We start from the raw sequence: 24,780 nt of genomic DNA, 5'->3' as shown, positions 1-24,780 counted from the left end.
AGGACACCCTGTAGCACCCCTGAAATGCTAATGTACACTGGTGTTGCGCACACACGTGTCCAAAGGATATGTGTGTGTGTAACATATAACTTAGAAAAATGCACTAAAGTGCATTTTTCTAAGTTTTCGCTATTTACCACGTAGTCAGACTTCGCGGTAAATAGCGGCCCCAGATTGCGAATTCGCAAATTTAAAATGGTTCATGAATTGCATTTAAGGAATCTCAAATTGAGATTCCTTAAATGCAATTTTTCGCAAATTTGCGATTTCTACAAATGCGGTTTTTGTATTTGGGATGATTAATCCCGAATGCAAAAATAGCGCTTGCAAAGGGCCAGATTCTCAGAATCTGGCCCTTTGAGAGCCGTTTTCGGCTTGATGAATCTGGTTGTAAATATTTACATTATAAACAATTCATATGTGATTTGAGGAGCCCCAGAGAAGTGACCATAACCTAACGTGGTGAAAAGGTCTAAGTGAAAAGGGATGGGGAGAACAGGTTATTAGTAATAGTCAAAAGGAGGAGCTTTAGACAGAACAAAATATTTGTTTTTCTCAGGCACTCTCTTTTGTTAAAGTCTGAATTAAGCAAAGGCCTTCACTGAATATCAGCCCCTTCTATATCCACCCCAGGGCATAGCAGGATTAAGGTTGAAAACTCACCTGCCACAAGGCTTACAGCTGCTGAGCCCCAGCCCAATTTATAGGACCATGAGTAGTAATCCGTTTGAGGATTGATGCCAGACGTCGCGGTGAACACAGACATGCCGATCACAGTAAACACACCTGGTGGAGAAAAGGGATCTGATCAAAAGTCAATCTTTTCTGCCCATGTGGGTGGCATCAGGAGAGCCCACGAGCACATTAAACTCCTGGTTCTTCGACTGACCCACCGCGCCTCTGGCGGACCAGCTGTCCCCCCCCCCATACCCAGCGCCTTTGGAGACCCTCATTGGTGGTTAGTCGTGCTATATAAGAAACCTGACTGATTGACCGATTGGCGGATGCAAATGACTTTACAGAGGTCCCTTGTCTAGTTCATACACTGAAGAACAGTATATTAACCTGCACAGGTTCTTGAATCCACAGCAACTACACAGATGCACATCTAAAAAACACAGCCAGGTTAAAAACCATTCTGTCACCCAAGGGAAAGAGGTTTCCATTTGAGCCAATAGAAGTAGAGACATCCACCAGTGCTGGGCTGCCCTATAAAGCAATGCATTTTTACAGCAATATAATAGGTTTAAATATGTTGAAGATAAACGTAGATTTACACATAGAGCCTTGGAGATGAGCATAGAAGCCACAAGATGGCCACCATGTTTTCCTCCTCATAGTGAGATGGTTTGGCTATGTTCCTCGCCAATGCTACTGAGGGGTCAGAGCATTGTGGGTTGTCTCTGTAACTGATGTGCTTCTTGAAGACACCTACAGGTACTACATGCGCAGGTTATTTAACGGGAAGAAGTCTGTGGAAGCAACTGAAACAGGTAACTCTATCTAAGGGAACTTTTGCACATGTAGATGTATACACATGCCTTGGCTTAAACCTCTGCCTAGACTAAATTCAAAGAGAAGGGGACGTGAATGCATATTAGTAGACCCACATGCCGGACTCTCCTATAAAACGTGGTTAGAATAAATATGACTGTGGAGTTATGGCTAGCAGGATTACTGGCATTTCTAGGTGTAAATTGGCCAAATATAGTTCTAAATCACATGGGCAGAGATCTCTTCCAATTACATCTGAGGAAAATAACACACACCTGACAATCACCATAAATCAACACACAAAAGTATAGCTTACACCCTGGGCTTGGTTGGCCAACTTCTGCTTTTGCTGTGAGATGTCGTGGAGTCAGATATCAGGTACAGTTGTGTTGTGTATTATCGTGACTCAGAGTGTTTGTGTCTGTTTGAGAGATTCAGTGTATTATGATGTCTCTGGGTGTTTAGGCAGCAGTATTTTTTTTTATCTTGCGTGTGCTGTTGAGTTTGTGTGTTTTGTCCTGTGATTGCGTAAGTGGGTGAATGCGAGAATAAGTATGTGGGAGGATGAGTATATACACAGGTGTAAGGATGAATAACAGAATGCATGTTTGATGACTTACTGCAGGAGTAAACCCACCAGTGACTGAAAAGCTTTCATTTATGACAAGACATGCTGACTTTGCAATGCTTGTTCTGTTCCTATGACAAAGGTTTCACAAATACACACTGCGGCATGTATGTGGGAACCTTCTTACCCAGCCCTCCTTCAAATATTGGCAGATACGCCTTCTGGATCCAGTCTGCTGGGGCACTCTCCCAGAAGGATCTACCATCTTTCTTCACATCATCCTTGGTTCACTCCCCCTGGAGACTCCTTGTTGTGTGCCCTCTATTATTGTTACTAGCATAACATTATCATACAATGCAGAAAAGGTGGGTCTCTGGGATTGGGGTCCAGGTTTCAAGTTGCACCATGAGCTGATTTACCTGTTCCCATTAGCTCTGTCTTAAACCTTACTTTACCTAGACCAACACCTTCTGTGAAGTTAGCATTATTATTACACAAATGTTAATGTGATTTGGGTTCATTCTCCCAAAGAAAGCCTTTGGTTTTTCAGTCCCAGGGATTATAGTCTTATCACACTATCGATTAGACAAATGTAGTAGAGGAGATAAAACCCTTATTTGTGTTTTCTCTTTTTTTCAGGTTACACTGTACAGCACTTATTGAGGTCCTGCAACAGCTTCAACCCCATTATAACACTGAAAATAAATAAACAACCAAAACTCATATCAGTGCACCGCGGTGACTTTAAATAAACTCACAGTCATCTGTTCCACCCCATGGTCCATTATATGCAAATGTTCAGTATTCAGCCAAAGACGTTTCAGGGTTTGTGTAAAAGAGTCCTGACTTCTTTAGTCCTTTCTAAGCACTGTAAAGTGCTCTGCGCAAGTGTGTCTCATTCCTGCATTACTGAAAGGGAGTGACACTTGTCAGACTGTGGCTGGGAGTGGTGCCGTGCGCAAAAGCACATTCCTGCAACAGTGGTGCAGCGTGTCAGGGATATTTGCAGCAGGGGAGCCGGGTTTGGGTGCCAGCATTTGAATCAAAAGCGATGGAGAAGGTCAATATTATAGCGCCTTGCTGGAAGGCAGCAATATAGCACTGTGGTGTAATGCACTGACAGCAGAGCCTCAGATTAGGGGAGGAACACATTAGTAGAACAGTAGGGGGACTGACCAGGAGTTGGACAAGGAGGTCCAGGAACAAAATACTAAAAGGCTCTTTAGTTTGGGAGGAGCTGAGTGTGGTAGTCAGTAGTCTGCTGACCCCAACAATGCTGCATCTGCAAATATGCTCAAAAACACTAGTCCGGAATTAAACATGCAGCCCTGGAAGGGTAAAGATGAAGGGTTATATGTCATACTCCACCTGCATTGAGGGACCAGTAGCCCGCCTGCTTCTGCATGTTCATTTTCCCTAGTGACTTGTGACCCTTGATTGCAGAGATCTGCATGCTCACGGCCAGCACCAGGAAGAGAATGGAGATGACGAGGAAGTATCGAGTCACATTCAGAAAAGCTGCACAGAATAATAAAAAAAATACAATTATAAAAGATGGTATATCGGCCATAACATTCGATTTTCAGAACGAAAGCATGTGTAAAAAAAAGAAGGAAGGGCCCAAAAGTACCCGCTAATGTTAAATAAGGTTTTTGTCATGATAACTTATAGTTTGAAAGAACCGATTAAACGTTTCTTCATCCCAGACAGAGTGTGTGTGGTACTGGGAAGGTATCATTAGCTGTTGTGTTGTTTATCTTGAGATTTTTCCAAAGATAAGCACATCAGATGGACTGGTGTGGCACGACTGAGTAATACATGTGACTGACTCTATCCCAGACCTCTCGGCCTTTCTGAGGTAGAAGCCAGCTGGAAGAGCTCCTATTTTGCCTCTTGGGTATGTATTTCTCCTATGCCAACCACACACCAACTCCTCCAAAGGGCTACTGAAATGTTTTAGCAGCAGACAAACACCTGGGCTTAGATATAAGGGTAATTCACACAAGGAAAGCCATTTGCTTAACTCTTCTCAGGAAATGTCTTGTAACTTCAAATAAATCTTTTAGATATACATACATAATGACTAATCATTTTGATGTGAATTAATCTAGTCAATCAAGGAAAGCCAATACGTACCATTCTTAAATCTTAAATCTAACCCAAGAAGGACATTAAAATCCAGCAGTCATTCTCCAGGCACCCCACCCTGGATGATTCATGCAATTAATAAATGTTCAGGGCTACCATAGCCACAGTCACTTGTTGACTAACATCTAGTCCTCATAAATCCAAAACCAGTGACCTAAGCCAGTGTCTTTTCTAATATGTGGCTTTGTTTGAAAGAATAATACGCATTAGGTAATGTCATTTCCTTGCACTGCCTTGCCCACGTGGAAACAAGCACTGGTAAGGCCAAGAGGCCCTTTTAAAAAAAAAAAAAAAAAGGCTGACATATTAGCTTTGCTAACAATTTTTATTTTGTCATTTGCATGCACATACAAGCATCATGACTCTTGCTCACGCATGTCTGGCAATTTTGGGATGTTTTTGGTTTAAGAGAACCCATTACATGATGGCCGCTGGTGCCTACACACGGGTCACAATGCACAGCACTCACTACTGTAAGACCTATCTCTTCCATTGGATAACACTGGGTTATCCCATTTACATTTAATAAGTGATAACTTTGGATTGCAAGCAGGTAGAGATATCATGTTTACACTCAAATTGTAATTTAAAATTCTCTTTAACCCGTTGGCTGCTTCGAACGTCCAGCTCCAGTGTGGAACGTTCAAAGAACGGGTAGGGCCGCGTCGGCAACGGACGTGAGCAGCACTACCTAGGTAGTGCTCGCGACAACCGTTGGCCGACGGCAGCAGCCATCGGGTTGATTGTAAAGGCAGATTCTAAATCACAATTCAGAATGTTGACATTTTCTTGTCCCAACAGTTTGGTGCCTGCTACCAGTATCCTGGGTCACATGACTATGATTTGCTCTTGAGCTGTATATTACTCCCAGACAGTGAGCTAAAATGGGACTAGGTGTTTGCAGGAGGGACCATCCTGCCAGGATGGCTGGGGGTGGAGCTGTTTCCTGTCCCACTTACACCTCCAAAGGGCTTACCTCCAGCACACACAAAAGAACCAGAAACTAGTCTTTTGTCAACCCAAACATCTTGGAGCCTTGGCAGGGATAGGAGAGAACTTAACATAGCCAGATGTGGGGGTGGTATAGGGATTCCGCCCACTTCAAAGGGTGGCATCAAAAAAATACTGGACCCTCAGGACACCTTTAAAGTAAACTACTGGTCCTTTGAAAGAATTCCTGAACCCCCAGAGGATTGTGCTGCTGCTACCAGACTACATCCCTGCTGCTAAAGGCCTGCCTTGCTGCTTGAAGGAGAACTGGATCATCTCCTTGAACCCAGGACCACCAGAAGTGACTCCAAGAGCTACTTGGCTGCCCTCCTGGGTGAGCAAAAGGAACAAAATTAACTACATTGACGTTGAACCCTGAACCTGGCCTCTGATGGAGCGACTCCTAGCCCCCCAAGTGGTGCCTTCAGTTTCTGAACTTTTGTAAGTGATGTTAAGGGTGCTGCTCCTGTCAAACCCTAAAAAACGTAAACTTAGAAAGATTTTCACCAAAAACTGTCCTGAGAAACGACGGAAGGCCAGGAGCCTACATGCCAGCTAATCTGCCCCTGGTGCATCACAAGTCAACCTGTCTTTGCAGCAGCTCCTGCTACGTTCTTCTTTTCAGTGGGAAATCACAGTCAGTGGGATCGCTCAACAATGCTATCCGTCCTCGTGGAGTCCTGTTCAGCTACAGCCTGAAGCTTCATCCCACTAGAGGTTTTCAACTTTCAAAAGCCTGTTTACGTCCAAAAGTAAAAACCTTTACCCGGCTTGACAGCGACCAGTTCCCAATCGACCACAACAACCATTTTGGCGTGGAAATCCGGCTCCTCCTTCTCTGCTCTTTTTCCTGCTATTGTCAACAGCTTTACCAAGACCTCGCCATGTGAGTCCAGCCTGCTGCTTTGATCTACTGAAATCTACCTTCTCCTCAACAGGCTAGCTTGACTCCAGTCGCATGAAGATCATGGGACCCACATCTGGGCATAACCGTCCCACTCAGGGTGACAAATACAAAAAGAACAATTGAAGGACAGAATCCTGAACAATGTCAAACATTCACCCCAGTACAGAGATCTGGGCCTAAATCCATATTTTCTCATTTTATTTGCTCCCCATGATATTCCAGTTTAAACCCAGCCATATGTAAGTCAGTCTCGAGCCTGCTCCCCATAGGAATAGTTAATGTTAATGTTAATGTTAAATGGTTAATGTTAATGTTAAATGGGCTTGTATAGCGCACAGCTGCCCCAGCCAAGGGGCGTCCCGGCGCTTGCTGTAAGAGACGTGGAGACGTGAACAGAGGGAGGGGGCAGGAGAAGGAAGGAGACTAGCAAAAGAGGTGAGTTTTTATCGCTTTCCTAAAGGACTTCAGGTCCTGTATCCCTCTGATAGGGTCAGGGAGGTCGTTCCAGAGCTTTGCGGCCAGGTACTTGAAGGAACGGCCGCCCATCCTGGATAGTTTGATACGAGGCACTGTTGCCAGATTTTGGCCTTCTGAACGTAACGAACGACGGGGAACGTAGTTAGACAGGAGGGGGCTGAGCATGGGTGGAGAAGCCATTTTTAGAATTTTAAATGCTAGGCACAGTGTTTTGAAATGAATTCGTTTCTCCATTGGGAGCCAGTGGAGTTTAGTGAGAGTACTGGTTACAGACGTGTGGCGGGGGGTGCCTACCAGAGCCCTGGCGGCAGCGTTCTGTACTCGTTGGAGTCTAGCTTTTTCAGCTACGTTGGTCCCTAGGAGAAGGGAATTGGCATAATCCAATCTGGAGAGAATGGCTGCCTGTACTATCGTCTGACGGGTTTGGTTGTCGAAGAATCCAAGGATGGGTCTGAGATTTCTTAGAATACCGAAGCAGGTAGCTGCCACCTTTTTTGTATGCTGAGTGAATTTAAGGGCGGAGTCTACCCAGACTCCCAGGTTTTTTACACAGTCCTTGGGTTCCGGTGGCTGTCCTAGGTCTGCTGGCCACCAGTTGTCCCCCCAAGCTTTAGTGTTTTTTCCTACTACCAACACCTCGGTTTTTCCGGCGTTGAGCTGAAGGTAGTTCGCTGTCATCCATTCTGTGATGTCCACGAGCGTGCGTTGGAATTTTTGGGTACTAGGTCCACTTTCATCGTTTAGTGCCACCACCAGCTGAGTGTCGTCAGCGTAGGATACAAGCGATAATCCGTGTCTTCTGGCTACCTCAGCCAGGGGCTGAACATACACATTGAACAGGGTGGGGCTAAGAGCCGAGCCCTGGGGTACGCCCTGTTCAATGGGGCATTCCCTGGAGAGATGGGGGGGGGTGGAGACTCGGAAGGACCGGCCCGAGAGGAAGTCTCTGAACCATTCAAGGGCTAACCCTGTTACCCCGACCTCTTTTAGCCTGAACATCAGAACCTCGTGTGACACCGTGTCGAAGGCAGCACTGAGATCTAGAAGAATCAGTGCTGCCGTTCCACCAGAGTCTAGAATGGTGCGGAGGTGTTCAGTCACACTTAGTAGGGCTGTCTCAGTGCTGTGGCCAGCCCTGAAGCCATGTTGAGACCAGTCTAAGATGTTATTAGATGTCAAATGATTGGTCAGGATTGGTTCAACCCGAACTGCCAGGTCAGGCAGTTCAGGCTGGACTGCTCACATAAGGAGCAGGGTCAAGACTGATTTGCATATGGCCGGTTCCAAACGGGGGTAGCCTAGTGAGCAACAGAATGATGGATTAAACCTAGATCTCTTGATTAGGAGTGAGTGGTTGAAAAGTTTCAGTACTCTGTCCACCATCTTGTTGTGTTTACGATGTCTGCCCTAAGTAGCCATGGGTATGCCCAGACGTGGGCCCCTTGCTTGCCGTGCCACTGGATTTAAGCTGGTCCTGCTGATGGGGGGGTGATACTGCAATGCAGGCACCCTTGCACCATGGCGCAAGGATTTCTGCGTTGGCGCAAGGCAACTTTTTTAGCACAGATGAAAGTAAAAACACAGAGGTGTGCCGTTTTCTTTTGTTTTTTAAATGACGCAGTGCTACACAGCTACATTGCTTGCAGCGCTGCACCATTTTGTTGTAAATATACCCCTTGGAATTTTTAGTGAATTTCTAAGGTTTTTTAAATTCAATTGCCTAACAATATTGTCCCTTTAACCATTGGCTTTTTCAACACCTGGGTATAAAATTCTGGTCCGCTAATGAAGTTTGCGGGATTCTCCAACTCTGCGTTTCATGGAGAACATGTCATTTCATGTGCACGGGGAGTGCGATGAGACTTGATGGGTGCTTGCAGGCAGCTGAGCAACCCTCAGCAGCTACGGAGAGTTCATCCCAGTAATGCACCAACAGGCCCCTTTACAGAGTGGCTGAGAAACGGGGCGGGACCTCCAATGACATACCAGCAATCCCGTTGTGGAGGACTTACTTGTCACAACAATAGGGGTTCTTGACCCCTAATGACTCTCAGCAGCCAAAGGGAATTTATCCCCCAATCCGTAATGCACCAGGAGGACCCTATGTAGAGTGGTTGAAAAAGGGGGTGGGACCTCCGATGACGTTTCAGCAGTCCTGCTGTGGAGGACTTACTTATATCAACAATTGGGGTTCTTGGCCCCCAATGACCCTCATCAGCGAAGGATATTTCCTCCCCCAACCAGTAGTATGCCAGTAGGCTTTGGTGCAGAGTGATTGAGAAAGGGGGTGGGGCCTCTGATGAAGGCTCAGCAATCCGGTTGTAGGGGACTTACTTATCACAACAATATGGGGTTCATGGCCCCCAACGTCCCTCAGCAGCCAAGGGGAGTTCATCCCTCAACCTGTAGGACACCAGAAGGACCCTGAGCAGGGTGGTTGAGATAGGGGGTAATGCCTCTGATGCCGTCTCAGCAATCCCGCTGTGGGGGACTTACTTATCCCAACAATAGGGATTCTTGGCCCCTAACGGCCCTCAGCAGCCAAGAGGAATTTATCCCCCAAACAGTAGTGCGCCAGGAGGCCCTTGTGCAGAGTGGTTGAGAAAGGGTCGGGCCTCTGACTACATTGCAGTACCCCGGCTGTGGGGGCATACTTACTTGTCTTAACGAAAGGGGTTCTAGGTTCCCAATGATCCTCAGCAGCCAGGAGGAGTTCATCCCCCAACCAGAACTATGTCAGGAGGCCCATGTGCAGAATGGTTGAGAAAGGGGCCTCCGACAACGTCTCAGCAGTCCAGCAATAGGGGACTTACATGTTGCAAACATAGGGGTTCTTGCCCCCCTAAAACCCTCAGCAGACAAGGAGAATGTATCCCTCAACCAGTAGTACACCAAGAGGCCCCTGTGCAGAGTGGTTAAGAAAGGGGGAGGGGCCTGTAACAATCTCAGCAATCTGGCTGTGGAGTACTTACGTATCGCAACACTAGGAGTTCTTGGTCCCATTGACCCTCAGCAGCCAAGGGGACTTCATCCCCCAACTAGTAGTATGGCAGGAGGCCCTTTAGCAGAGTGGTTAACAAAAGGGAGCGGTCCCCTACGACATCTCAGGAATCCATTCCCCGGGCCTGGCCATTACCAAATGGAGGAAGAGGACTACCTGGGCCAATTTCAGCCCTGTGAACCCCATTCCCCAGGACCTGATCTTTTATTTTTTTGTTTATTAATACCAGAGGGGGCCATGTGGCGTTCCCGGGCCGTTTTGGCCTAGAGGACCCCAACCCCCCATTCTCTGGGTGCCCTATGGGATTCTATGGACTGCCTTGCAAAAATACGGGATATTAAATGGAAAGATAACTATCTTATGGCATTGACAGATGTCTTTTCACTTTACACCGCAATCAGACATTTGGATGGTTTAACAGCATGCCAATATTTTCTCAGAGCGTGAACAAATACTTATATCGAGCACTCAAAAATGTTGATTGAAATGCTTAATTTCTGCTTTACCCATAATGGATTTATCTTTGATGGAACCCACTAACTACGAAAGTGAGGAACAGTTATGGAGACATATTTTGCCCATACTTATGCAAATCTGCTTCTGGGCTACTGGAAAGCTGGAACAATATGGACTGATAAAAATCAGAACATGTTAGATCGTGTAAGATTATGGACAAGGTTTATCGAGGACCTCTTCCTAATCTTGGAAGGACACAGGAATAATTTGGAGCAATTAATTTTTATCTTTGAATCAGAATGCTTATAATCTGAACTCCATTCATGCTATCAGTTCACAACAGGTAACCTTTTTTAATGTTGAGATTTTTATCAAAGACGTAAAATAAAGCCCATCGAAAAGCGACATAATGCAATAGTATCCTTCACAGTGCACACCTAAAGATGTTTTAATGGAGTATCCCTTTTGGAGAAATGTTAAGATCCAGAGGTGACTGCTCGGAGAGAACGGTAATTTTGAGGAACAGATACAAGAAATGCAAATGATGTTTCTGACTTGTGGAGACCCACCTGAAGTGCTTATGAATGCAGAAAATAGAGCAATAGTCGGAAAAGAGAAGAACTTCCAATTGCTCGCAGAAAGGAAACATTGGTGGACAATAAAATCTTCATAATCATGGATTACAACTGTAAACAATGAGAATTAAATCAAATACTAGACATAAAATGGAAAAGTGTGCAACTTGATGAAACCCTGAGGGATATGCTCAGAGACCACCCTAGTGTACCACATAGGAAGGTGAATCTTTAGAGATCTCTTAACAAAAATTCATCTATCAATCAATCAATCAATCAGCATTTGTTAATTGTGACTATTCACCTGTGAGGGTCTCAAGGTGCTGGCAGGGGGTGGAGGTTGAGGTGGGGGCTGCAGGTCCCACTGGATGCTGATGTTCAGTCGAATAGCCGGGTCTTGAGATCCTTCCTGAATTGGGTCAGCGACGGTGACAGCCTCAGGTGGAGAGGCAGGGTGTTCCAGGTTTTGGCGGTGATGTAGAAAAAGGATCTTCTTCTGGTCCTGGTCTCATGGATCCGAGGGACGGTGGCAAGGGCCAGTTGGGCAGAACTGAGGTGTCTGGTAGGAACTTGGAATGAGAGAAGGTGGTTCAGGTACGCTGGTCTGGCATTGTGGAGGGCTTTGCAGTTGTGTGTGAGGAGCTTGAATGTCACTCTTGGTTGACTGGGAGCCAGTTGAGTTCTCGTAGGTATTCAGCAATGTGGCTGTGGCAGGGGTTGTTGAGGACCAGTTTGGTGAGGCGTTTTGAACATTCAGTAGTTTCCTGAGGAGTTTCTGGATGAGGCCTGCATATTGTGCATTGCCATAGTCTAGTCTGCTGCGATGAGTGCATGGGTGACTGTTTTTCTGGCCTCAGTGGGGATCCATCTGAAGGTCTTTTGAAGCAGACAAAGAGTGTGGAAGCATGATGAGGAGATGGCGTTGATCTGGGGGTTCATAGTAAGGTAGGAGTCCAGTATGATGCAGAGTTTGTACTGTGGTCTGTGGATGTATGAAGGGTTCCTAACATGGTGTGCCAACAAGCAATGAGGACAAGGACTTCGGTCTTGTCGGAGTTCAGCTTGAGGCAGCTGTCTCTCATCCAGGTGTCGACGACCTTCATTACATTGTGGAAGTGGTTTCTAGCCATTGTGGGCTCCTTTGTGAGGGAGAGGATCAGCTGGGTGTTGTCAGCATAGGAGACAATGTTGAATCCATGGTACCTAACTATGGCAGCGAGTGGGGCCATGTAGACGTTGATGAGGGTGTGGCTCAGGGAAGAGCCATGGAGAACTGACCATCCGATCTCCGGTGGTAGTCTGACTCTCTGTGTTCTACCAGAGAGGAAGAAACAGATCCAGTCCTGGGTTTTGTTGTGGATGCCGGCATCGTGGAGTCTCGTGCGTACGGTGTGGTGGGAGATGTGTCAAAGGCTGACATGAGATCCAGGAGGATGAGGGCTTCTGTTTCTCCCTGGTCGAGGAGGGCTCAGATGTCATCGGTGGTGGCGAGGAGGGCTATCTCAGCAATGTGGTTGCTTCGGAAGCTGGATTGAGAGGAGTTCAGGACGTGGTTGGCTTCTATGAACTCGGAGAGTTTTGAAATCTTGAGGTCTGTCCGTTCAGTGGATGGATTCTCAGCAGGGGGCTGATATTGGCGTGTTTCCCATTGTCAGGGAAGGTGGTGGTCTCGATGGAGCAGTTGATGATGCAGCGTAGTTCAGGGGTTATGGTGGCTCTGTGGAAGATGTAGTGCAGATGGGGGTCTAAGGGTGCTCCAGAGTGAATGCTCATGATTGTTTTGAGGGAGTCGCCTGTGGAAAGGGGGGCCAGTTTAGCAGGATCTGTTGGGGCCATCGTCGTCACGTATGGTGCTGGCAGGAGTGATGGGTGGGTTTTGGGTGTCAAAGCTGTTGCAGATCTGCTAGATCTTGTGATGAAACATAGTGCTGAGTTTGTTGCCAAGGTCTTGGGAGGGTGTGACATCTGTGGTCTCGCAGCTGGGTTAGCGAACTCCTTTATGATGGCGAAGAGTTCTTTGCTGTTGTGTGCATTGGCATTGATTCTTTCTTGCATGGCTGTTTTTTTGTGGTATTGATGAGGATCTGGTGTGCGGTGACGGTGGTTTTGAAGGCTCCGTGGGCTTCTGGGGTTTTGTTGTTCCTCCAACTCTTCTTGAGCCATCTACAGTTGCGTCTGGATGCGGTAAGGGTGGCAGTGAACCAACTAGCTTTTTTGGAGTGTTGCTTGCCAGTCACTTTCTTGAGGGGCATCCGAACAGTTGGGGATCCATTGGTGGAGGTGGCATGCTTATGTATTGGTGCCTATGGATGTCAGCGGTGTGGTTGGTTGTGTCCACTAGGTTTGGTGAAGGCGAAGTGAACGCAGTCGTGGTCAGTCCAGAGGAGTTCGGAGGTGTGGCTGTAGCCTGTAGGTGATGTTTTCGCTGACAGGGAAGATGGGGCCGAGCATATATCCTGCTGTGTGGGTCAGAGAAATGACTAGCTGCTTGAGTCTGATATTGGTGAGGTTCTCCAGAAAGGCTGCAGCGTTCTGGTCATTGGGGTTGTCCAGGTGGAAGTTGAGTGTCGCGGAGTAGGATGTAATTGGTAGATGCAAGAGACTGGAGTGCGAATAAGTCGATGAAGCTGTCAGTGAAAGGAGGGCTGGGGCCAGGAGGTCTGCAGATGAGAGTGCCGCGGAGGGTGGTGTTGGGGTTGATCTAGACCAAGTGGAAATGTTCCATGGTTGTTGTGGGGTCATCCGAGTGGGTGGTCAGGCTGAATGCCCGGTAAAATATCTTAGCCCTAGTATAAATGGCTCCTCAAAATTTACTAAATTCAAGGCATGCAAGCATATAAATTCATATGATGGGAAAAAAAAGAAAATAAGGGAACACAACACGTGTGAAACAATATGTAGTTTATATTTTGAAATGCACATGAACTATGTTGCCAATTAAGCATGGGCGGAAAATCCGTTCCGCTCGCAGATTTTGCGGATTTTCGGTAAATTCGCAATCCGTGAGATTCGTAATTTTCTCACAAAATCCGCGAGCGGGAACGGATTGGGTCAAAAGTTCAAGCTGACTTTTGTAACTCTTTTAGAATGGCGCTGGCAAGCTTCCAGAGCCATTCTAAAATAGTTACAAAAGTCAGCTTCAACAGGAAGCTCTAATAGATAAAGTAAAGCAGGTGCTTCTCAAATTCAGTTACACAATCATTAATCACCCCAAACTTGGGGTGATTAATGATTGTGTAACTTAATTTGACCTTCAACCGGAGCACCTGCTTTACTTTTATCTATTAGTGCTTCCTGTTGAAGTTATTTCTAGCTATTTTAGAATTGCGCTGGCAGCTTGCCGGCGCCATTCTAAGTGGGGCTGAGGGCAGAAGGGCACAAAAGTGGGACAGAGGGCAGAAGGGGACAAAAAATGAGTGGGGCAGAGGGCAGAAGGGCACAGAAACGAGTGGTACAGAGGGCAGATGGGCATAAAAAACGAGAGGGTGGCAGTGATTAACCAGCAAAAAAAAAACCCTGCGAAAACGCAAAGCGCCTCGCGAACACCCGCGAACACGCAAAGCACCTCGCGAACACCCGCGAACTCGCAAAAATAAAAAAATCTGCAAATTCGCGCGAATTCGCGAATTTTGCGGATTGCGAATTCGCAAATCCGCAAATTCGCAGATTGCGAATTTGCAAAATTCGCCCATGCTTAGTGCCAATAATAAAGTGAAACTTAGAGTCCTACAACATTTACAGGCTATACAAAATTGTGACTATACCTACCCCATAGCAATACATTTTTTGGACAAACACAATGGTGACATTGAAGAGCTACATTATTACACATCAAAGCATAAAAAAGAGGGGGGTAACCAAGAACTGACCTTAAAAGAATGGAATTATCTTATCATTATGATGGGAACAGAACCTCCCCTGGGACATAATTTAGATGTAGAAGGTTATATTTATTTATAAAGTGTATTTCATAATTTCCAACCTTAAGAGAATAACTTTCCTCTTTTATATTCTACGTCTTGTTTACATTTTATCATGAAATTTGAATTCCTGTAATTATGTGTTGTTTTTATCCAAAATAAAGAAAGAAAGAGAGAGAGAACTCTGCAATCTGTCAAGTCACGTGGCACTCTAGGTATTACTAGAGGTCCCTTTCAAGTAAGATGCAAAAGCATTAGAATTGTTTCAGAAACATGCAGTTCCACAAGTCATTACTAGAGGTACCTCACCAGTCCGAGGCAACTGTTCCAATGACCTTCACCAAACTGAGGGGCTGTGACTTTAACACAAACACAGGGGCATAGGAAGGGGGGTGCGGTGGGTGACGGCTGCACTGGGTTTCATCACTGAGGGGGTGACAAAATAGCAACAATATGTGTTTTTAAAATAAAAATAAATTTATGGGGCTCACAACACTATATAATAAAATTAAAATATGCAATATTTAATGTGCGGGGGCGGGGGTGATGACAAGAAATGTTCCGCACTTGGTACCACCTGATCGTGCTATGCCACTGTATATACCTACACACTTTTTTTATTCAAATGATTTGCACTTCTTTTCCCTAGGATAATTTAATTTGCCAAAGAGTGTTTAAAATAATGAGTCAAAATTACAGATGTCAATAAACTTCTTCATTTGTTGACAAAGTAAGTGATACTACCCACCTATATTTAGGAACTAACAGTCTCTGGTAACTACAAGTGCCATTAAATATCTAATTTCAGCTCTATATATTTAGGTGGGTGTGGAAGTATGTGCAATCAAGTCTTTTAAAGTGAGCAGTACATAGTCTTGGGTAAAATACTAGGAATTATTTTTTCTTGGGAAATTACATGAGATGTAAATTAGGAGAAAGTAAAAAATAAAATTACAAACATTGGCTTTAAGGAGCACTATAAAGTAAACGTTTTAAAACCAGTAGTTGCCCTTATTTTATTGTGTATCTCTATTACTTTTCCACAATTCTGACAAATGTCTATAATATGAGAAAATTGAGAATTTGTTTTTAAAACTTATTAAAAAGGTGGAAAGTCGCCCAAAAACTGCCCAATTTCCTAATGTCTCATTATTACAAAATCTTCTTTCAAATCAGAACAAAGACAGCATTCTTTCTGCTGGTACAAGATTTGTGACACATTTTATGTTAAAATAAATTGACTTGTTTATCTCAGATAACTCCAGTGTTTTGTTGCTCGAACCTCTCAAAATGTACAAGATATTGCTACCTTTCCTACAAAAACTAAAAGTGAAACAAATCTCTGTACCCAGGATCCCGCCCAAAAGCTCAATATGTAAAGAACCCTGTTTCAATAATAAACAATCCCTCTGAAGAACAGTCAAAGAGTATGAGTGATAGATGGCAGGCCTCAGAGATAAAACAACAGAAGGATCTGGCAAGGATGATCGTCATCTGATGCCTATACAGTTCCAATATGAAAGAAAGCTCTCAAAATCAGCAGGATGCCCAAGAACAGCCTGTGCAGCAGAGGACTTGTTGAAAAATGGCCCTCTCTGAATGTTCCTACTATTTTTCTGAACTTCTTTTCGTTGGCCTTAGGATTCTGGGCCATCACCTCGGCTGACCAGTGCTGAAGTGCATGTGCTTTTCTCCTAACCATGGTGACATTGGTGTATACTCAATTGACATATTTAGTTTACTTGTCAGTCCCTTGTAAAGTGGTATACAATATACACAAGGCTTGTTATCTAAATGCTACTAGTGGGAATGCAGCACTGGTTGTGCCACCCACACAAGTAGCCTTTCAAACCTGTTTCAGGTCTGCCATTGAAGGGCCTGTGTGTGCAGTTTACTGCTACTTTGACCTGCCATTTAAGAACACTTGCCAAGTCTTAAACTTCCTGTTTATCACACCTACATCACCACTATGGCAAGCCCTAGGTAGCCCTAAGTGCAGGGTGCTGTGTAACTAAAAGGTAGGATATGTACTTTAGGATTTACATATCCTAGTGGTGACAATCAGGTAACTTTATTTTCAATACTTTATTTTCACTACTGTGAGGCCTACTACTCTATAGGTCTAGCATTAGGAATTCCTTAAACCACTTTAAAGCTGTAATTCCTGATTATAAAGGAGTAGCTGAATTATGTTTTATATATTTGGAATTGTAATAATAAATCCTCTTTAATGGTAATGTTGGCTTTACCATTACTATTTTAAACATGGAACTTTTAGAAAGTGGGATTTCTCTGCTGTTACTGTTCTGTGTGCATGGCAGCATGTCTCTACATGTCTTGGGAGGGTGACAGGTACACTTTGTGCATTCCCTCTAGACAGCCACACACACACACAGGAAGGGTCAGTGTGACAGAATTAATCTGCACTCTGATAGCTCTTCCTGGACAGAAAGAGAGAGGGGGAGCTGACACTTACACCTGAATATGTACAGTCCTGTTTCCCACATAAAGGGCTGATTACCCCTTACTGATAGTCTGGAGCCACGGCTGGGATGAAAGGGAAACCTGTGCACTTCAAAACCAGCTTAAAAGTCACCCCCACTTCAAAGTCGAATTTGGATATAAGTACTGGGTCTCTATCCCTACCAAGATAAGACACCTCTGCATTTTGTCAGAAGGACTGCGGTGCTGCATAAAGGACTCATTGCTGGACAGCTGACCTGTGTTGCTCTGCTGCTCTCTGATTCTGCTGAAGGAGAGCTGGACTATGCCTTTTTCTGCAAGTGTGCTCCAAGTGCTTGTTGGCTTGATTGATTGATTGATTTTAAAACTTATATAGCGCTTACTGTCACCCCACGGGTATCCTGGCGCTTTCCACTAAAAACTGAGTCACGATTAAATAGGTTACATCAGCCCTTACCTGTATAGAGGATTCCTGCTAGGCTTTGGGGAAAAGCCAGGTTTTCAGGTTCCTGCGAAATTCCAGCAGGGCGCTAATCTGTCTAAGGCTCTGGGGAAGTCCATTCCACAGCCAAGCGCCAACTACGCTAAATGCTCTACCTCCTAACCTGGCCCGTTTGAACCTGGGCACCGTGAGTAGTGAGGCACTAGAAGATCGCAGCTGCCTGGAAGGTTGATACCTAGAGAACCTTTCCTGCAAAGGGACTGGCCCTAACTCATGTATCGCTTTAAAAACCAGACACAGGGACTTGAAGAGAATACGTTCCGTCACCGATAGCCAGTGCAGCTCCCTCAGTGCCATTGTTGTCGAGGAGCGGCGTTGCCAACCAAGAGCAAGTTTAGCTGCCGCCGACTGGATTCTTTGGAGCCCTTGTAGAATATATAACGGGGCCCCTAGATACAACGAATTGCAGTAATCCAGTCTGCTACCCACTATGCTACTAACTACCAGTGGGCGAGTCTCTTTAGGCAGCAAGGGTAGAATTTTACGCAGCATGCGTAGCAACGCAAAACAGACATTGGCGGTCTTATTGGCCTGTGATTCCAACTGGAGGTCCTTGTCAATCAGCACCCCAGGTTACGTACTTTGCTCACCGGGATCAGTGGTTCCTCCTCTGGGGTCAGTCTAAATTCAGATGGAAATTGTCTAGGTGGCCCACCGGAGGAGCAGTAAACCACCTCGGTCTTTCCTGCGTTAAACTGTAGGGAATTCCTACTAAGCCAATTGGCTGTCTTCCGCATGCATTCCTGGAACCGATCAAGGGATACAGTGTTGTCACCCTCCAAGGAGAATGCCAATTGAGTGTCGTCCGCGTAATTAACTGTGCAAACTCCGGCAGACTTTATAATGGGGAGCAGGGGCTGCAAGTAAATATTAAATAAGATGGGACTAATTGCAGACCCCTGCGGTACCCCATGGGTGACCGATGTTTTCCTAGCCGTGAAAGGGGCCAGTGTTACCACCTGATGACGTCCTGCCAGGTAGGATTTTAACCATTGCAGTGCCTGCCCCTCCACTCCCAAATTCTGTAGTCTCTCCAACAGAATTAGATGGTTGACGGTGTCGAATGCGGCCGACATATCGAGAAGCACTAACACAGTCGCATTCCCGTTGTCGGCACGCATCCGCAGGTTGTCCAGCATGGTGACCAGAGCCGTCTCCGTTCCGTGACCGGGACGGGAGCCGAACTGGTCTTTATCAAGAAGAGAGTTCTCCTCCAGGAAGTGCGACAGTTCCCTACTAACTGTTTTCTCCAGAATCTTCACTGGGTAAGGTAGGAGAGATATAGGTCTAAAATTGGCCGGTACTGAAGGATCCAGGGAAGGCTTTTTAATCAGTGGAGTCACCGTTGCCAGTTTCCATTCCGCTGGAACCTCTCCTTTCTCCAGGGATTGATTACAAATCTGTCTCAGCCAGGGGAGCGTATCCCGGCCAGATAACTTCCATATTCTGGAGGGGAAAGGGTCATTTGGAGAGCCTGAGGATACACTCTCTACCAGTCTATCAAAAGCCTCTTTTGGCAGGGTTTGGAATTTATTCAGGGAGACTGGTTGCAATTGAGCTTCCGCTCCCATCTGTACCGAGGTAAGTTCATCCACCATGTTGTTAACAGTGAGACTGTCCACGATCTTACTGATTTTGTCTTGGAAATGTGAAGCAATCGCATCACAGAGTTCTTGTGATGCTGTCACTTTATTGTCCAGACATTTAGGGGCGGACAGCGCTTTAGTAATTTCGAAGAGGACTTTTGTCCCGTTAGATGCATGGGTAATAGAGCTAGCGTAAAAGTCAGCCTTAGCCTTAAGGATACTTACTTTCCTTATAGTGCCTCCTGTTTCTAGAGATTCTGTGATATCAAAGTCTCTATCCCTGCTCATGTGCCTGGTTCACTGGGAGATACTTGAAACAGACATTGACACATCTCCTGTCTGTGTGTAGCAGAACCGGCGCATCACCCCGATTGCAGGAGTAAAATTGATGCTTTGCTTTTGCAACCAACGCAGTGCCTTGAGAGGCCAATGCATCTGAACGATGCATTACCACTGCAGCAGCTCAGAGAGATTGCGGCATCCCTCAACTGTGTGAAGAAACCCAGGGCATCACTCTACGGAACCGACACATCTCAGCCTGGTATCTCGCCAGCAGGATTGATGCATTGCCATCACTGTGTAGGGAAGAATCAATACATCTTTGACCTGTGGGGTTGACACTGATGAATCTCACAAGTCCCCTGGCTGTTGCAATGTTGCAACCAGTAAAGGTACCTTGTTCAATGGGGCTTCAGTGGGTCCTGTAGGCAGCTAATGCACCATTGCAGTCGGCCCGAGTTTTGACTTTGCTCCAGTCCAGCACGACCTCAAGTAACCCCAAAACGCTATTTGCTTCAAAGTGCTATTTTTCACTTATTCTTTTAAAATTCATATCTTGACTTTTAATTATTGGATTTTTTTCGTTTTGGTCTTCTTTTTTTACAGAATATAATAGCAGGGGCGGCTCTAGGCTCATGGCGGCCCTGGGCAGGGAACGTAGGTAGGAGGCCCCGGAAGAGGTGGTCCGGGCAGGGCAGAGCGCAGAGGCCAGTGAAGTGGGGGGGTGTTTGGAAGTGGAACAGAGCCGGAGCCCGCCTAATCCCTGCCAGGGATCGCCATGCAAATATGTATCCATCCTCAGAGGATTATTATATTAAGGATATATAGGCGAGGTGGCCCCTGGGGTTTAGTGGCCCTGTGCAGGTGCACAGCTTGCACATGCCTAAGGCTACCCCTGATAATAGACTATTTTTCTAAACCTGTGTGGAGTCTTTTTGTGTTGTTTTGATTATGTTACTATGTGTGTGTGTGTGCATGTGTGTGGGAATGTGTATGTGTGTGTGTGAGAGAGTTGCAAAAATACTTTAAACATCGCCTAGCTATCAGAGGGTGAGCATAGGTAATCTCCAACTGCATATCTGACTTATACAGGGTGCATAGTCTAACCACCAGAAGCCCAATTTCTAACATGACTCCATGATGCATTTCGCATGGAACTATGGGAAAGCCCACGAAATGTGTAAATCTATGAACAAACTAATCAAAGAGCTAACTGTGTAAAGAGCCATCACATATGAACTTATACTTTAATGTATTGTAAATAGATTGCACAGAATATAAATGAAGAACTCTATGGAGGATTATAAACTGTATAAAAAGCCATGTGGATAGACAGGAATTTATTTGTATTTCACCATCAACAGACATCCTGGAAAGACTTCTACGTGTGCATAGATACATATATAGTTCCAGAAAAGAATGAGCCCATGAAAATTGGAAAATTAACTATTGGTTGGGATGGGTATTGTACATTGATCTAGATGCAAAACCACCAGGGATTATCCTGTGAGAATTTGACCTGAAATGCTGTGTCATTACAGTCAACATATGGTGCATTCCTGTCCTCTACTTGCTCTGTCCCACAATGTGTTGCCTTGCACCAACACAGGCCTACCCTTGTGCTGTAATGCTAGGGTGCCTACGTTGCATGCAAGTTTGCTTTTACGCAGAAAGGCACTCCTTCTGGCACTAAAACAATCATGTGAGGCTTTTTCCTCTTTCGATGTGATCTGCAGATTTCAGCACACATAGAAAGAGTAAAAAACTAGGGGTGGGCGAAATATTCTGTTCTGCCTCAAAAAATGGGTGGAATTTTGGTGACTCCGCATTACTCTAGTAACGCAGAGTTGCAGACAAATTCTGCCAATAGCCACATAGTGGAATTTTGTTTCCCACATAGTCGACAAATCAGTAAATTGGAGAGAACAAACGAGATTTTACATCCTCCTAGCATGATTTTTGGTTGCTATAAGTCCACCCAGTGTGACTTCTCCAGCGCAGGCTATTGGGGCAGTCGTGCCCGCTCGTTGTCTTTAGGTTGCTGCTCAAGTAGATAATCTAGTCGAGAAGCAGCAAAATCAAGTTGAGTAGCTGCATCCTCTAGAGTGCCTTGTGGTGCCATCCATGATGATTTTTCAGTGCAGAATATGCTCTTGGAGCTAAATCACAGTGCCAGCAGCACAAAGAGCCTATTTCCTTCCATTGGCAGAAATCTGTGGAATTTTGCAGGGTATTTTGTAATGCAGCAGAATTCCATGGAGTCAAATTCTGTGAGTTTTGCACATTCCTATGAAAAACTAGGAGAAATAAACGTGTTCGTAGCATTTTGAACCTTACCAGGTTTACCACTGATGCTAAATCTGGGAATGTGCCAAAATCCATAGGTGGATGCGAGGGAACACCCACGCTTCATCCATGAAACACCTCCCTGGCACAGAGCAACGCAAGCCAGTGATTTGCATTGCCTTGCATTACTCCAGGTTAACCAAGCACCCCAGGGACACCAAGGTGACCGTGCGTGGCTTTGTAAATCTGACTTTAGTGGTTCATTGCTCTTGAGTTACTTTGTGTGACGCAAACGCAATGCAGCACTGTGATAAATCTGCCACACTGTATGTGTACTCATGCTTATATGCCCAGTGGAAATATTTAACCCCCTATGGATATTACCCACTACTATTCCTTTTCTTCTCCTTACCCTATAAGACTATGGGCCGATTCACAGAACTAACTTAAGACAAAATACTAAACTTACTACCATTTTTGTATTCACAGAAGACACTTACTCATTTCGGTATTCACAGAAGACACTTACTCATTTCGGTATTCACAGAAGTTAGGAGTCCTACCTTTAGGACTCCTAAATGCCTTCTGTGAATACCGAAAGTCTTGAAGTTAAGATTTTTCTCAATTTAGTAGTATTAAAGTTAGGACTCCTACCATTAGGACTCATAAATGCCTTCTGTGAATACCGAAAGTCTTAAAATTAGGATTTTTCACAGTTTAGTAGTAGTAAAGTTGAGAAGGATGTATGACGTTAGCATGCATACTATTACCACGCATACCTTTACAACGCGGTATTTACAACGAATACCGTTACAACGCATAGCGCTTTGAGGTGCTGGATAGTGGTAAGTATAATTTTATATTCCAACTCCAGTCCCCGTGGACACTAGGGAAGGTGTTGGATATAAAATTAAACTTATTCCCTATCCTAGAGCGCCCCCCAGCGCAATGCGTTGTAATGGTATGCGTGGTAATGCCTGCGTTGTAATGGTAGTGCGTGGTAAAAAATGCGTGCTAAACGTTGTATACCGTTGAGAAAAATCCTAATTTTAAGACTTTCGGTATTCACAGAAGGCTTTAAGGAGTCCTAAAGTTAGGAGTCCTAACTTTACTACTACTAAATTGAGAAAAATCCTAATTTTATGACTTACGGTATTCACAGAATGCATTTAGGAGTCCTAAAGTTAGGAGTCCTAACTTTACTACTACTAAATTGAGAAAAATCCTAATTTTAAGACTTTTGGTATTCATAGAAGGCATTTAGGAGTCCTAAAGTTAGGACTCCTAACTTTTGTGAATACCGAAATGAGTAAGTGCCTTCTGTGAATACCAAAATGAGTAAGTGCCTTTTGTGAATACCAAAATGATAGTAAGTTTAGGATTTTGTCTTAAGTTAGTTCTGTGAATCGGGCCCTATGTTTTCACACTGCTGTCTAAAAGTAATTCTCAATGAAAAATTCTTGAAATAAAAACATTGTATACAAACTGGAAAACTGATTAAGCCTAATATTTGATGTGAATATAATTACAAGAACGCACTTGCTCTGAAAAAGTAATGATTTGGTTAGATTTCAATTCTAATCTCTTCTGGTGAATAATCCCTCAGTATCTCTGCCCACCCTTGAGACAGGGTTGAGATCTCTGATTATACTCGGTACAAGTTGTGACTCACCTGAAACACTAGGGATGGATGTACAAAATGAACCACTACAAGCGACCCAAAGACCAAAATAAACATCTGGAGTGACGGTCCATTGATTCGTCGCTATGGAGACGATGAGAACAATGGTGCTGAAGAGGCTGAGGAGTAACCCGCACACTTTCAGAGGAATCATCGTCAAGGGATGAAGTTCACCGTGTTCCCTTCACTGGCCACCTGTAAAAAACATATGGATTATTAAAGACATGTAGGGAGCGCTCCTGGTGCTGCAAAGGATTAAACTGGGAATGTTCTTTGGCAGGATTATCTGTGAGGAACTACTTCCAGAGCCCGGGTCGCCTAACTTAGAGTTAGACCCGAATTTGTTTCGGTTTAAGTAGTTATATTCCACAATTTAGTAGACTGTAAAATACTATGAAGAGCTATGGTGCCCTACTTAACGTATTATTATGAGAAAGTCTACCTTTTACCAAAATAATGTATTAATGGTGTTGATCTGATTTGAAATCAGTAATCATAGTGAATAAATAGTATCTTTCCATGACAACTCATATCTCTTTGGTGCTCTCACAATGGTATAGTGAGAAGCGTATAGTAACAAGCATTGACAAAGCCACTGGTTTGACTTTTGTGCAGCGCATGCGCACATTTATACAGCCACACAACATGTTCAGATTGACGTCGATGACACATGAGAATAAGTGACCTACATACCTACTTTTATTCATGTACACACAGACCAGCAGTGGCATAGACAAACCCTCTACACAGACCTGCAAGAGCCCATACAAACTACCTGCCATGCACTCACCCATGCACACATACCACAAGACATATATTATGCTGCGTTATTCCGGGTGTTGTGTGTAACATGCTGATCTAATGTCTTCTCAAATGACTGACTATTACAAGAGCTCGGAAAGGAGGGAACAAGAGAGGGAGAGAACGAGGGCCCTTAAGAGTGAAATAGCTTGGAACTATAGTCATAAACCAGACCATTTTTTTTTTCTTTAAACACATTTTTATTGGGGTTTTTGCAGATTATTTAGTACATTTGCAGTTGTGCAGCTCTTGTGCAACAGTTTTTTAGGTTCAACAACAATTTATGTTTAAACTATTTTGTTGTTGCAATGAAGATATAGCAAATTTCTATTATCCAGCTCGGCATCAACATTCGGCCTCGTCAGTTTTTATGCAACTTTTTATCAAATAACAAAAAGGAGAAATCAACGCAAAAAGAATCCCCAACTCCCGCCCCCCTCCACCTCTCAGATGCTGCCTGTCCTATTGCCTGATCTGTTTACAAAGTTTTCTTGGTTTCTGGGTCTTCGGATGTGTCTGCCAGGAAGGAATGAAGGACGTCACGTGCTAGATGAAAGACAGCTGCTTGAAGCTCAACTCGGAGAAGACCGAAGTCCTCATCCTAGGACCCTACAACTCAACCTGGGCCAACCCCTGGTGGCCCCCC

General features: G+C 44.8%; 1 protein-coding gene across 1 annotated transcript in view; it reads right to left on the bottom strand.

Annotated features, from left to right (window-relative positions):
- Positions 1-24,780, bottom strand: part of LOC147701172 (lens fiber membrane intrinsic protein-like) — a 54,510-nt gene that overhangs the window by 14,250 nt on the left and 15,480 nt on the right. Inside the window, exons 2-4 of the mRNA XM_086928587.1 lie at positions 23,325-23,528; positions 3,431-3,580; positions 664-786 (exon numbers count right to left, since the gene is read on the bottom strand). Coding sequence (XP_086784713.1) covers positions 664-786; positions 3,431-3,580; positions 23,325-23,487 — 436 coding nt within the window. The 5' untranslated portion in view covers positions 23,488-23,528. The remainder of the gene's footprint in view (positions 1-663; positions 787-3,430; positions 3,581-23,324; positions 23,529-24,780) is intronic.

The sequence above is a fragment of the Lissotriton vulgaris genome, chromosome 7 (assembly GCF_964263255.1).
Source record: "Lissotriton vulgaris chromosome 7, aLisVul1.2, whole genome shotgun sequence".
Taxonomy (NCBI): domain Eukaryota; kingdom Metazoa; phylum Chordata; class Amphibia; order Caudata; family Salamandridae; genus Lissotriton; species Lissotriton vulgaris.
The sequence above is the reverse complement of the archived record's forward strand: the minus strand, read 5'-3'. Positions and strand labels throughout refer to the sequence as shown.